At 36.9% G+C, this 16,103-nt stretch overlaps 1 protein-coding gene across 2 annotated transcripts in view; it reads right to left on the bottom strand.

Moving 5' to 3' along the window:
- Positions 1-14,973, bottom strand: part of pld1b (phospholipase D1b) — a 30,955-nt gene extending 15,982 nt beyond the window's left edge. The window contains exons 1-5 of one of the 2 annotated variants that reach the window (XM_051881740.1): positions 14,827-14,973; positions 2,498-2,674; positions 1,704-1,870; positions 931-1,073; positions 56-167 (exon numbers count right to left, since the gene is read on the bottom strand). In XM_051881740.1, coding sequence (XP_051737700.1) covers positions 56-167; positions 931-1,073; positions 1,704-1,870; positions 2,498-2,642 — 567 coding nt within the window. In that variant the 5' untranslated portion in view covers positions 2,643-2,674; positions 14,827-14,973. Of the gene's footprint in view, positions 1-55; positions 168-930; positions 1,074-1,703; positions 1,871-2,497; positions 2,675-8,890; positions 9,053-14,826 lie in introns of those variants that run through there. The other variant, XM_051881739.1, reaches the window with a different exon arrangement.
- Positions 14,974-16,103: the final 1,130 nt, after the last annotated feature.

Here is a 16,103-nt window from a genome sequence, read left to right as displayed (position 1 = left end):
TAGACACAAATCATCTGAAGATGTCAGCAGTGTACCACAGAAACAGGAAACTGACTTTTCGACTAGAGACTTGCTCTTCCCTGGCCAGTTCTTCGCCTCCTCCCCGGGGTAGACTTGGCATGTGCCGTTCAAGGTTCCTGTTTATAGTGTGCCTTCGCTCTGTGTGACTATTGCAAAGACAGAGGAAGAGATCTTAAGATTACCAGAAGATGGCAAACACACTGCATAAAGTCAACACGTAGACCAGTGGTGTTCGTGACTCAATCGCTGCCCTATAGGCGGGATAAGACATTAAATTGATGCACCCTTTTGTTGTAGTACAATTTACACTTATGTTTAGGGAAAAATATGATTACATATACACTAGCGTTCAAAAGTTTGGGGTCAGTAAGATTTTTTTGAAAAATGAATCCAGCAAAAATGCTTTAAATTGAACAAAAACATGTTACAAAAGACTATTCGTTCTATTCATAAATCCCAAAATAATGCATCTTGTTTCCACAAACATATTAAGCAGTACAGCTGTTTTCAACATTGATAATAATAAGAAATGTTTCTTAAGCAGCAAATCAGCATATTAGAATGATTTCTGGAGGATCATGTGACGCTGAAGACTGGAGAAATGATGCAAATTCAGCTTTGATGTCACAGCAATAAATTACCTTTTAAAATAGAAAACTGTTGTTTTAAATTGTAATAAAATTTCAGAATATTACTATTTTTACTGTATTTTTGACCCCAAACATTGAATATTAGTGTATATATAACAATATAATATTATATTGTATATAAAAAAAAATATATTTTCAAATATAACATAATATCATGAAATTAACTAAATGCAATCATTAATATAGTAATATAAATATATTATAAATCCTTTTTAATATATTATTTATATAATTATAATACAATTTATGATCAGGTCACCTGCGGGAGGGCAAAGGAATTCTCAGGAAGGTCTTGTAGGCACGGAGTTCCCTGTGAAGCTCCATAAAATGTTTCTCCTTCCTCTTTACCAACCAGGTGAAGTTTCCGTGCCTCATCTCTATCTTAAACACTGCCGGAAGCACCTGGATACAAGACCAGCCATCAGGGATAGCTCACCCAAAAATGAAACTCCTGTGATCATTTACTCACTGTCATGTCGTTCCAAATCTAAATGCTTTATACTGAACAACACAAAAGTAGAATTGGATGAAAATACATGTAAAACTATAATATGGCCTTAGAAGACTTGGAATATAGTGTACATATATGTCGTATGGACCACTTTGATGGTGCTTTTATGGTGTCTTTTTGGACCTTGAAAGATATGGTCTATATGGTCATTGTATGGCAGGAGCTTTCCTCAAAATTTTCAATTTTTGTGTAAAAAATAAAATAAAAGCATTTGGGTTAGAAACAACATGACGGAAAGCACATAATTAACTATTTCTTTAAGATTTCAGCTATTTAAACCTTTAACAAACTACTTCCAAAATGAGTGACGAGTGTTCATCAGATTCTTTAACAGGGCCTTTTGTCATTATTCTTCTGAAAAACAATTTTGCATGTGCTAAGTATTTTCGTATATGGTGTCCAAATCTCCAGGGCAACATGTAAATTGCCCTGGCAACCTCTAAATCTCCCGGGCAACAAATATACCTCATCAGCCCACATACTAACACTTCATGAAAGGGAACAGGAGTGGGAGATCTCACCTTAGAGACGCTTCTCTGGGTCGTGATGTTGAAGCGATCCTGGGCAGAAGTGAAGCGTTCCACCTCCAGGATTTTGGCAGTGATGGGAAGTGCAGTAAGAAACACTCGCGCCCCGGGCTCTTTAAAGCCTTTTGTTTTATACACAGCCGAGAAGGGGATGCGGTTTTCTGTGGACAAAATACTTCAAATTCATTTCTGACAAAAGCTTGGGGTCAGTAAGATTTTTTTAATGTTTTTGAAAGAAGTCTCTTAAGCTCACCATGGCTTCATTTATTCGATCATAATTACAGTAAAACAGGAATATTGTGAAATATTATTACAATTTAAAATAACCATTTTCTATTTTAACATATTTTAAAATGTAATTTATTCCTGTGATGACAAAGCCGAATTTTCAGCAAACATTACATCAGTTTTCAGTGTCACATGATCAGAAATATTCTAATATTTGGTGCTCAAGAAACATTTCTCAGTATTATCAATGCTGAAACAGTTGTGCTGCTTAATATTTTTGTGGATGTCATAATTTTCAGGATTCCTTGATGAATAGAAAATTTAAAAGAACAGCATTTATTTGAAAAAATTTTTTTTACATAAAGTTGTAAAAGTATTTACTGTCACTTTTGATCAATTTAATGTGGAGCTGCTGAATAAATATTAATTAAAAAAAAAAAAAAAAAAAAAATCTTACTGGCGCCCAAATGACAGTGTATATGAATATTATCTTAACATAACTTTTTTTCTCCTCTGTTTGGATTATTTTGTGATTTTATGTAATTCTTTATTTCTTTTACCTGCACTATTGGGGTCCCGGCCATCAAACTCCTCTTCCCCATCGCCAATGTCAAGTTCTCGTGTGTCCAAGTTCTCCATGATATCGGTCATATCATTGGCCACCAGATGCAGGGTGCTTACCGTGGGTTCTTGCTGTCGCAGCATGGCTAACAATTGGCCTGCTGGCCAGGGCGCTCCTTTGAGACACACAACACTTTTTTTAGCATGAGAAATGAGGAAGTATTAAAACTCTTTGCTCTTGACAAAAAAGCCATAAATTCATTCAAACATTCATGGGATGGTATGAGATATGATGCTCATCTTGTTCAAATATTGTATCCTCAATAAAAAAAATGGCAAACAAACGTGTGTGTGAGCATGTGTGTGTGGTTTGACTTGTGTTTGGGGGAGGAATAGGATTAGAGAAACTCATTCAGTACTGAAACAGGAGACAAGTCTCTGCTGACTGTATAAAGTTGAGGGCTAAATAGGGGACAACAGTGAGCAGTCTGCATTCTCCATCCTGTTCCTCTTTCCTCCTAATCGCTCACAAATAGGTTCAGGAAGCATTAAGACATCACATACAAAACAAAAAAAATCCCTCTTTTGTCCAGACATGCTTTAATGTCACAACAAACCTCACCTTTGCACTGTCCAGTGAAACGGACACAAATCATAGTTTCTGAGTTTAAAGATAACTTATTCTCTGTTTAAAACCAATGAAAAGGCATTTTTGTCCATAATGTGCCATAGTACACTACTGTTCAAAAGTTTGGGGTCAGAAAGACAAAAAGAAGGGAAAAAAAAAAAAATTAAAACATTTGTTCAGCAAGAATGCATTAAATAGTTAAAAAGTGAAAGTGAAGACATTTACAATGTTTCTTATAATGTTTGTATTTCAAATAAATTTTGTTCTTTTGAACTTTCTATTCCTCATAGAATCTTAAAAAAAAAAAAAAAAAAAAAAAAAAAAAAATGTATCATGGTTTCCTCAAAAAAATATTAAGAAATGATTTCCGAAGGATCATGTGACACTGAAGACTATAGTAATGGCTGCTGAAATTCAGTGTATTTAACAATATTACTGTTTTTACTGTTATTTTTATAGCCTTGGTGAGCATAAAAGACTTCTTTCAAAAACATAAAAAAAAATCTTACTGACAACAAACTTTTTTTGATCCTCTTTTACAATCATATAAAAACTTACTTTCTCATATAAAAATCTTACTTTTTCATACCCTCGTTTTTCGTTCATAAGAAACTGATCATAATGAATCATGGTTGAGATGTCACATTTGTAATTCATGACAAAATAATTCATGACTTTATGATACCTGTAACACTTTAATCCACTCTAGACTAAGCATACTGTGTATGTGAATGGGTCTGTGGCTTCCAAGTGAATGTTTCTTGTCTATAATAAAACAAGTCTTGTTAGAAAAGACGCTCTCGAAGTGAAGTTCTATTAAAGCATAACTCTTGTTTCCATGGATGTGACCTGGAGCCATCAAAGCCCATTACAATCATCACATCTTCAATGGTTCAGACACTCCTCTGCTGAATGAGCTGTTAGCTGACTTCAAGTGTGATTACGAAAAAGTGGATTTTCTTAATCACAACAGCAGAACTAAAATAGATCTGCTCCTACTTCCTTTTAGATGATTCGCTGATACAAAGGCTTTTGAAGACAAGTTCATTTTAAAGAACACAATATTGTCTCAAACCAACCTGGGTTCAAGTATGGAGACACAAGCAGTCTCTAGTCACCCTGTGGTATTTCTCTCTGAGAAAAATAATAGAATTACATTGGGAAAACTGATACGAGTCCAAAATCAATGTTGTTATCAAGAACAACACTAACAATGCCTTGACAACTAACACTTGCACTATGCACTAACAGTAAAATTCTGGCTGATATGATTAGCTGATCATTATTTTCATTTTGTAGTCAATAACCGATAAATAGTTTATATAAAAATGATATACTACTTTGTCTAAATAAATTAAAAATAAAACACTAAAAACTAAATTCAATCATTTTAAATAGTTCAACTGAATTTAGGCATCACATTATTATAATGTTCAGTATGACAAATGGATATTCATTTAGAGATTTGATAAAGATTACATTTAACAGTGTTAATAAATTATTAGCTTTTTTTTTTTTTTTTTAAATAACTTAAGCGTTAGATGACGAACAAGGTAATCTACATGTAAAAATATGGGAAATGAGCATGTACTATAAAAATCCAATATCAACCAATACTGTATATATCCAATATTAACCAATATGAACTACAATACTGAGGTGTGTTTCCAGTACAACGACTTAACTCACTGCTTAACTACCATAGTATGATGCATCGGTGAAGAAATCAACTAGCTAGTCACGACTGTTTCCTGAAACCGTACCGTCACTAATTTGTCATTCACCACCATGTTGGTTAATGATGTCATGCAGGGGGTTGAGTAATAACTTCTTTTAATTAATCCATTTAATATCGAAATAATGCTAGAATTTTGCTAATTATGGACATGGCATCTGAGGAGTAATTCTCATTTTCTCAGTTATTTTGCTATATCATAGGCTAAATGACGTAAATGACAATTGTATATATTTAAAATAAAAGATATAGATTGTACTGAATGTCAGCTTGCTTATTTTACTCAAGATAAGGATTTATTAAGCCCACGTCATGCAAACAAAAAACTATGCTTCTAATCACAGCTCGAGAGTTGTTGTTCCAACCACACACTTTGCGATGCTGTTTGCGAATGTTTCCCGAAACCATAGTTCCAACAAACATCGACCCGTTGAACTATGCTGATAACGAATGAACTTGCGACCATAGCTGGCTAACGATGCTTTCGGGAAACAAACCCCTGGCTGATATATTGCACATCCACACTAAATAGTGCTCTGGAAAAATCTTACATTCTGAAAGAGCATTGGCACTGAAGAATATCTATGTATCTATGTATTTAAATGTGTTTAAAGGAAGCTGTGAAGGGAAGATCAGAGGCTTTCGGCTGTTTGAGAGATCCATTTTCACAGAATTATTGGTTCTCGTCCACCAATTCACAAAAAGCTCAATTTGGTAAATGTGGGCTCATACAGTGATGAATTGAAACTTACTATAAACGGCCAAAAACAGGCTGCTGTGGGTAACAGAGCTGAAGAGTTAAAACAACACTTTTGCCAAAGTAACAAATCACATAGGTTTGCCATCAAGTTCTAAAGCGGAACGAGGACAAACACTAGATGTTTTTCCTAAAAATCCTCGTAAAAGCCACAGACGTGCAGACATATGCAGGTCAAAGACTTTATTCAAATATTCCTCGTTTTATGTAAATCAGACAGTCAAATAACCTTGAGTTCCAGTGTTGATACCTGTCACACACGTACACAAATGTCTCTCACAACATGAGGTACCAAAAGCAGCCTTTTACGGTTTACGTTTCAGTGTTGCATAGTCTGCAAAACACAAATTCACACATGCACCACTTCTTGTACTGCCACTGACTTTCGCTGAAAAAGTTTCACCTCCATCAGGATGTGGAAACAGTTCAGTTCTGATAAGATGAGGAATGCAAGCATGCATTCCAACAGTTCTGGAAATCTCCTTTTTTCACTGACGCACCTGCAGGTGTGAGGGCGGACAGTGATAGATTTGCTGAAAAACTGCTTCTTAAATAAAGGAGCTCGACTTCAAAGCAGCATCAAAGTCACATTCCCATCACCACAAGATAAACACCCTCAAGTTCTCAACACCCAACCTCATGCTGCTTCAAGTGTCAAACTGAAGCACACAGTTCACACTGATCAAGTCCAGAAGGTACATCATGCATTTAGTGGCCCATATCTATGTCCTAGCGTTTAAATGTATTGTGAGAAAATAATTTCACACTCTTTAGTACTCAGAGTTTGTTAAAAATCAAGCTACAAACATGACTGATACCACAAATCGTGTACTTATTTGGGAAGGGTGTGCTATTAAGCGATCAGGATTATGATTTATACCTGGCAGACAATAAACTGGATGCCAAATTCTATTAAAAAAACAAACAAACAAACAAACAAACAAAAAAAACACCCACCACCTAAGCCATGTTTCCACCGAAATTACCTAGAACAATATGTCCCAGGAACTTTTTCCCCCAGACCTGTTGCTGTCTACGTTTCCATCGCGGTCTAAAGTACACTGAAGATTAGGCAAATTAGTCCGATGATGACTTTCCAGTTCCCACTGGATTTCGTCCTCCGCATATAAGCTTAATAAAGCATGAACCTAGTCGTCAGTCCTTCGGTTGATTTTTGACGTTCCACTCAGTCTCACACTCAGTTGAGTGTGCTAGCCTTTCAAAGTATACTCTTTTGGCTGTAAGTGCGAAAAGACACATTCGGCGTGTGCTCAAATCACTCACACATGCGCTGTTGTACTCGTACCACACATGCGGACACAAAAATTGGGCTGCATGTGGACAATGCGAACATCCGCGAACCCACCTGATGACGAAAATTGTGTCACGTGGACAGTACGCAGCCAAAGTATATTCTGGGCTTTAGAGATGCCCTAACTACCATTCAGAATGCATTCAAAAACACCTTAGAACCCACAGAAAATTTTCTTGGAAATCACTTAAGAGATGCCTAGCAACCATTCAGAATTTCCCAATTAAGAACATCTTAACAACCAAATAATGTCTTGCAAACCACCAAGAGATGCCCTAGCAATCATTCATAACCCCATAGCCACTACATAAAAAAAAGGTATTGGCAACCACTCACAACACCCTGGCATTGTGACAGCAAATTTAGCAGAACCTCTCACATTCTCCTGAAATTGTATCAATCTAGTTTGGCATTTAATTATTTTGTTTCTGTTTTTTCTTCTTTTATATATGAAAACAAAATGGTAGGTTGCATTTTAATGATTAACAATATGGGCTTTTTGGTAAAAAAAAAAAAAGATTGCATGCTCATTAGCGATCCAGGAACTGCCACGAGTTACTGAGCCATGCATTGTTCCACAGGCTGCTCCAATGGGACTATATCTGTAATTAATGCACAGCCAGTAGTGCTCATTGAAAGGTATCTGTTAAACTGGCAAGTGACCAAGTCTTTTCAAACACAGAAGCAGGAAAAATGGGCACCGTAACCTTGTGTGTGTGAAGCGATGAAAAATGTCCCTCTATAACAGTAAACGGTACAGTCGGTCAAACTGGTATTGCCACAAAAACGTCACTTCCCTGCACAAGTATCCAAACAGAAACTACTACAAAAATACGTTACCCTGACGGAAAACCCACTTCCATAAAGTTTCAAATAACATGATATAAAGGATGAATGAATGAAAGGGACCTGACAATACAATATTATATTAATATTTGGGTTCAGATGCGATACTATTGTGATTATTTTGGTTTATTAGTGCATTATGTTGCAATATCTCATTCAGCAGGACTTTTTCCTAAAAATATGAATGTGAAAAATTAAAGTAATTTGAGGTGAGAATATTAGTATAGTATTGTGAGCTAAAATATGCAGTTGTCTCCAAACAAATTTCAGGCATTTCAGCCTTTTTATCAAAAGATATTTATGATCATGCAAAACAAACAAGTCAAGTGTGTCCAAACCTTTCACTGGCACGGTCTCTTACCTAAAGCCATTTTCCCAAACACCGTTGGCATGTAACCTTATTTTGATTATTGATAAAATACTATGTTCTGCACAGAGAAAAATGCTCTAACAAGCCACATTCTGATTAGTGAGAACCAAATGCAAATAGACAATGTTTTCTGTGTAAATAGCATGAGTTGGTGGGAAGTATATGGTACCAGACACAAATCAGGTAGGTGGACGGCGTTCACTGTAGGAGGAATACATCGCTCTCTACATTCCCCAAGCCTCCTGCAAACCAGGTGCTGAATTCAGATTCTGGACTTCATGTTTTCTACTCATGAAAACAAATCCAATTTAGATGACTTTAAATCAGTCAGCACTCAAATCCAATTCTGCACATATTCATCTCTGATTAATATGAAAATATGTCTGCCTATATTACATTCATTGACATGCTGCAGTGACTCATGCTCTCCCACATACATGTGCTCAAACATCTAAGAAATCACACCCTCTGTGCAAACACAGATCTTTCGGGTCACTGAGTGTGTATACATTACATGCATTTTAAACTATCAGACTAAAATCAAAAGTGACCCTTGACAGAATGAGTTTCTTCCTCATTTCTGCCTGTTTGAAATGCAATGATCTGAGAGAGAAAGAAGATCTGAAAATATGATCTAAACTCTTTCAACTATTTGTAAAGAGGTTTAAATGTTCATTAAAAAAAAAAAATATGCAAAGTTGATATGACAGGAAACTTGATTGTCCTTAAAGAATGTTCACTAACCTGCCCGCATACAGGCAGAGACGCCCCCATCATTTCGGTTATCCTCGGTTTCTTCTTCTCCCCAGAAAAGTCAAACTAACCAGAAGCGTTTAACACAGTCAAACACACACACTGATACAGCGCTCACAGGCAAACAGCAGTGTGTGCTGAAGTATATGTCCAAGGAGGGGGGTAATGGGGGCTGAAACAGTAGTCACATGTCAAGATGGGGAGGAGCCTTACTAGCCCTTCCAGAGATGCACCAACATGCTTCTTGTGTCATATGTTTTGTGTGGGATGCGTTTTTTTATCTCTCCTCTTGGAGACTGACATCTCATGCTCAGAAAAGTGCTATTTAGGTTAATATTTGCCAGAAGATTCTGTGCCAACATCTTATATAACACTACTCTTATCTTCAACATCTCCCTCCCTTATTGCCGAGTGGACTGAGTCTGCACACAAACATATAATTCATCACAGCCTTCATTTGCTTTTATTCGCATTTTAACCCATCAATCTCTAAAGGATGCACATCAGATTCTGGACTGCTAGCATAGCATTTAAAACAAAGCTGCGTTTGAGCCCCACAGTCCTTGTTGAAAGCTGTTATTAAACGTTCATCTCCTGGTAGGACTGCATGGCAGATGACATGACAGTCCATACACACCCACACGGCATACAGTCACACATAAAGAGCGCGTTCCGCCCGTGTTTGAAATGTAACACTTGTGGCTCTGTGGTGATGGAAACCTGAGATACTGCAGAAAGTAACAAAAACTGCCACCACAGATGTGATAAAGGACATAACTGTGATGTTTTTTTACGCAAAGAGAACCAATATCCGTTGAACAACTCATATTACATTGACCGAAACTTATTTACAGCCCTAAATATAACTCAGGAACACCATGGTATACAGTATATTGTATAAAAATATTGAGTAACATATTGTTGCATTTTGGGCCTGACCTATAATAATACGCATCTAGCTAGTACCATATTATTGTATTGCTTGTTTGATGATTACATTTAGAAGAAAATTCAATAATACTGTAAGAATTAGAATTACATAATAGTAAAACATCGTCGTTTAAAAGTTTGGGGTTAGTATGTTTTTTTATTATTCATCAAAGATTCTAAGAGGAAAAAAAAACAACAACTATATCCTAATTTTCAGAAAAATAAATGAAGCAGCAACTCTTTTTTGAACATTGGTAATACTAAGAAATGTTTGTTGAACAGCAAATCAGGTTAACTGACTGATTTCTGAAAGAAATTACTGTACTTTTGCCATCACAGAAATAAATTAGCTTTTAAATTAAAATATAGTAAAATAGAAAAAACATTTTACAATATTAGTTTTTTTAATCCAACAATTTCGTCTCTCCCCTGTCAGTCTCCTACGCTTTCGTCTCTCATCAGTCACTCTCCTCATAAGCAACTGTGTTTACGAGTATATTGTAAGTTTTAGGTGCATTTTGACAATTAGTTTTTTTTTGTTTTTTTTGCATGTATGTGTCCATTCAGGCACAAATAGACGCGGAAGAGAACGGCATTCGGTGTTCACGTGCATCTGCGCGGCTGTGTGTGTGTGTGCGCACAGAAAACAGCCGCATGTTCAGTATTGAGTTCTTGTTTGCGTCTTCGTGAGCTCAAATGGTTTAAAATCACTTGAATGTTCAAACTGACAGGACCTAAAATACGTTCAAATGTTAAACTTTCATTGTATGATTGTCAAACTTTGCAATTAATCCGAGAATCGAGTGTGTTTTGAACCGTAGTGTCTGGTCCACACGGATTAACGATCCCTATCCTGCGATATGACTACCGCAGATGCGCGCATCAGGAATTAGATGCTAAAATAATATATTATGCAGCGCTAGTAGTGTACATACATAACTGTTTAAAGAGTTAGTTCACCCAAAAATGAAAATGCTGTCATTAATTACTCACCCTAATTACACCCGTAAGACCTTTGTTCATCTTCAGAACACAAATGAAGATATTTTTCATAAAATCCGATGGCTCGGTGAGGCCTCCATTGACAGCAAGATAATTAACACTTTCAACGCCCAGAAAGGTACTAAAGACATTTAAAACAGTTCATGTGACTACAGTGGTTCAACCTTAATGTTATGAAGCGACGAGAATACTTTTTGAATCTTTTGTTTCGAATCAGTGGTTCGGAGCACGTATCAAAGTCCACCAAAGTCACCAAAGTCACACCCCCCCAGTGGTGAACCATTAAAATTTCGAAACACTTATCACGTAACGAAGCCTCGTTTACTGAAATCACGTGACTTTGGCAGTTTGATACACACTCCGAACCACTGATTCGAAACAAAAGATTCGTAAAGCTTCGAAGCTTCATGAAGCAGTGTTTTGAAATCGCCTATCACTAGATATTGTTAAAGTCGTTATTTTGTTTTTGTTTTCTGCGCACAAAAAGTATTCTCATCGCTTCATAACATTAAGGTTGAACCACTGTAGTCACAAGAACTGTTTTAAATATGTCTTTAGAAGCTTTCTGGGAATTGAAAGTGTTAATTGTCTTGCTGGCAATGCAGGCCTCACTGAGCCATCGGATTTTATGAAAAATATCTTAATTTGTGTTCCGAAGATGAACAAAGGTCTTACAGGTGTGGAACAACATGAGGGTGAGTAATAAATGACAGGATTTTCATTTTTGTGTGAACTAACCCTTTAATGTGTTCATTTGGTGAAACTGGAGTAAAATATTTTAATAATTAAAATTATTTTATTAAAAAAAAGTTAATCTGTTAAAATAAAATACCATTCCCCTTGAACTCTATGTAAATTCCATAATTTTTTTTAACCATCAGAGCAAAAACTATTGACAAATAATTCAAGTACTGCTGTGGACCTCCATTTTCTAAATGTACAAAACAACGTAATGCATTGTAAATCATTTATTGCCTGGATCAAGCACAGATCAGACATGAATCTTCAATTTAGAATCTAAAACAAGCCTAAGCTTTGTTCAGTACCCATTCCCACCCTTGAACAACATTAGTTGGAGACCGTGTTGATCGGTTTTAGCCAGGCACTGTGTGCTGGTCATATATTAACTGCATGTCCAATAGATTATATCCTGCCTACTGCTTTTCTAATGGGCTTATATAAAGAATTACAGAGGAGGGCTAACACGCCACTGCCAGGAATTTCCTTCCTTATTTATTTATGTTTTTATTGAACATCAATGCACAATGAAGGCATGTTACTAGCTAATGCTCAGAAAGCAGATAAATATGTCACTGCTGAGCACATCTGAAAACAATCCGAGCACATCCAAATTGACATGGCACCATCACTAGTACGATTTATCACTGCAGTTAAATTATTCAAACAAGCATCTCCATATTGTTTGGACCATCTGCAGAAATTGAATTTCATTCCTTTGGTCCCTTAATGAGATTTCTGATAGCACAAATTTCATGTTCTAAACAGTAAAAACAGAAAAAACTGGATATTGGCTATGAAAATCCACGTGTACTCAATAGAAAACACTGCAGACATAATTAAGGTTAAATCTTTGGAGTAAGCGCCCTCTAGCTGTGACCAGCACATACTACTTTTTTATTTTCCTCCTGAGCTGCAAGCAAGTGACTTAATGTTGTTAAAACTCACTGGGATTTGATTAAACACAGCTCGTGATTTAATTTCACACCAGCACTGCTAATTGCAATTCTTTCATCCCTAATAAACATTATTATGCTCATTAAACAGTGTCTCAAGACTCAGAGGACAGTGATATTCAAATGAAATTTTGAAATGGCTGAAAATCCCAAAGAATGTAAGATTTAAAGGGTTAGTTCATCCAAAAATGAAATTTGTCATTAATTACTCACCCTCATGTTGTTCTACACCCGTAAGACCTTCGTTCATCTTCGGAACACAAATTAAGATATTTTTGATGAAATCCGAGTTTTTTTTTTTTTTTTTTATCCCCCAGGGAAAGCGATGTAATCACCACATTCAAGGTCCAGAAAATTATTGAAGACATCGTTAAAATAGTCGACATGACAACAGTGGTTCAACCTTAATGTTATGAAGCGACGAGAATACTTTTTGTGTGCGAAAACAAAAAAAATAATGACTTTATTCAACAATGACGATATCTTAATTTGTGATCATTTGAATATCTTAATTTGTGTTCCGAGGATGAATGTGGGTATTACGGATTTGGAACAATATGAGTATGAGTAATGACAGAAACTTCATTTTTAGGTGATATCAGATCAGAAATTAAATGACTACCCTTTGCTGACGTGACATGCAACAGCATCTGTTTATTGTGTAAAACTGAAGACAGAGCAACTGAGCGTGTGTCTGGTCACAGGTCTTTCATTAAGCCAGCAGTCATTCCCCTCTAATTGAAAGTGGCTCACAAATGCATCTCGACAAGCATCAGGGTGCAACCACAAATCTAAAACCACTAACAAAACCACTGGCAACAGGATATCTACAGATCTGGACATTGCATTGCAACACTAGATCCACATCAATGCTAATTCTGTACGTCATTTCGTAATAAAAGAGGATCACATGAGTGGAGGTTCTAGAACAATCCCAGATACGTGAAGTATAAACACAGGATCACTATTGCTCATCCTCACTTGGTGAACACAACTTCCTGTCCCTCGAGAAAAAAATTTAATACATTTACACATAGACCACAAGCTCCGTTTCCTCTTTCCTCGAGGCTAGCACCCATGCTTGGTCACGTCACGTCACTATTATTTTATTTGCTTAGTAAAATATTAAAAAACAGAACCACTTCTCTAAGGATTGACAATAAAAGGGTTCTCAAATATACAACTACTGTACATAATAGTATCATGTGCATTGCTAAAAGGATCCAAAGTGTGATGATGCACATCAACCACAATGAGAGCAAACAACACCACCAACTTGCTCAACCTGCAAAAGTGGTAACACATCTCGTACAGCCCCCTGTGCTTAATAGAAGAGGAGGAAGGATGATATCGCTACAGGGGAAAAGTGGTTAAGCAACTCTTGTAACCTGGCAACACTTTTATAAATGTAACGTACAGCAGATATGACATGTAGATTAAGCGACTCCCCCTGTATAACATCAGCATTATCACCTGACAGCTCCGCTGTATCAATAGACCTGTCATATCTCATGATCCGTGGATGTAGTACTCAGAAACCACACCCATGGGTCTTGGAAAGTGCAGTAATACACAATCACAGACTGTCTCTATTCAAGACATACACATTATCTAAATGTCAGTTGTTGTCAGATGTGACAATTAGCCTCATTAGGGTACAAAGGGTCAAATAGCAACTCTTTACAACGGCAAACACATATCACACACCTTCCCACTAAGTCAAACAGACACTCCCATTCCGTCCCAAGATCCTTGAGGGGATCGTACTCATTTAGTCATTTTTTACACCCAAATCAAAAGAAAAAAATATATTTTCTTATGCAAAATTACATACGCAATGACTGATAAATGTGATAAACACATAGCTCTACTCTTCTGTTTGTCAGTACAGCTGTAGTAGCTTTTTGTAACTAAGAATCCGTTCAAGTCATAGAAGTTGCCCTGCAGGTACAGCAGGTTGTTTGCCATGCAAAATTAGTGGGTGTAGGCAATGATAACATAACTGCATTATTTGAAAGGTGTCATACTCATACTCTAGTTAATCTAGACAAATCAAATTAAATCCCAAACTGTCTTTTTAATAGACTCATCTGATGTGATGCAGTCCAGATGCAATATATGGCTGCCACCTTCTGTTGCCATGCGTTTCAAACATGTCACTCACTCGTTGCTGCATTAGGACACAAGTCTAGCTTTGTACAGTACCCTCATGTCATTACTTTTCGCGTGTTAAAACTTACTAGGTTAATTTCTACCCAGAGAACAGAGCGTTAGTTAGTCATAAAAGCCATGTAAACATACCTGATAAAAAAAACTGAAGGCACGTCCGCGCAGCTCTGAATCAGCTTCTCAAATATAAAGTCAGCACGAGAGGTGGTGATCGCGGATCATCTGGCTCGCGCTTCCTCTTCTGCACAGTTGGACCCGCCCATTTAAATTATGCATTTGTGTCCGCACCCGGCGAGATGTTATTAATAGTGTTCAAAATAACAATTGTCATGTTCATATGCTGGTATCTGTTTGGTCACCATCTGGTTTTGAAAATTAAGTAAAACGTACACTATGTTTATAACATTTTTAAAAAGGGGTTTAGTTAATGGTCTCGAGTTGTCACCTGTATACAATTTAATTAGCCAAAGAAGCTTTCCAAGTGTGTTGATAAAGGTTTGTATCACTCACTTTGTCTTTGTTCGGCCGCGGAGATTGTTGTTTTAAAATAAAAAGTCAGAATGCAGCTGTGCAGCATCAGAGACGGTCTTATTGGGAGATACGAGGGTCTGTCGCTGTACCGTTGGAAAAGCGTTAACGGCTAACTTGGGATCACGTGTGCCTTGATAACCAATCACATTAGGCTACAGCCTTGACATCGTTGAATTTCGTTGTCAGTCTCGTTTGCGGATAGGACACCATAGAAAAGAATGAGAAGTGCCGTAAACTGAATCGTACCTGTCCCGCAATTGTCCGTGACTCTTCTAATAAAACAGTATTTTCCCCCGGTGTAAACTCTTAAAAATAGACCACTCAAAAACGAATGTTTAAGATTAGTCGATGGGCTATTTATTAAATGATAAGCCGTTTTCCCACAAAAGCAGTTTATTAAGCATAGTGAAGCCTCTCCTCCATTGACATCCATTAAAAAAACGGCCTATTGTCTCCTTCCCTGTGTACGGCAGCGTTAGCACACGTTTACGCTTTTTCGGCTAGGTTGCAGGCATAGACTGTAAAAAAATATGGACGTAGTGTCTGTGACGTCACCCGTAGATTTCTGAAGCGAAAATGAGGCCGCTGCCATCTTAACAGCGCGTCACCGCAAGTCACTCCCGGATAACTGAAAATGGGCAAAGAGGCGGGACGTGGTTGGAACTGAGGTGCCTGGTTACTGAAACCACGCCCGCCCAGCTCGATGTGATCATGTTATCAGGATAAGGAGGTATCAATCTATCTTAGATACTATCTAAAATATTAATAAAGATACCAAGTTATATCATTTGAAAGTTCTAAATGTTTACTGTCAATATACGGTGTCTTTTTTACGATTTAGATGCTCCAGCACCAGTAATTGTAATTCATGTCGGGTT

This window comes from Ctenopharyngodon idella, chromosome 23 (genome assembly GCF_019924925.1).
Source record: "Ctenopharyngodon idella isolate HZGC_01 chromosome 23, HZGC01, whole genome shotgun sequence".
In the NCBI taxonomy this organism is placed as follows: Eukaryota; Metazoa; Chordata; class Actinopteri; order Cypriniformes; family Xenocyprididae; genus Ctenopharyngodon; species Ctenopharyngodon idella.
This window is presented reverse-complemented; position numbering and strand designations above follow the sequence as displayed.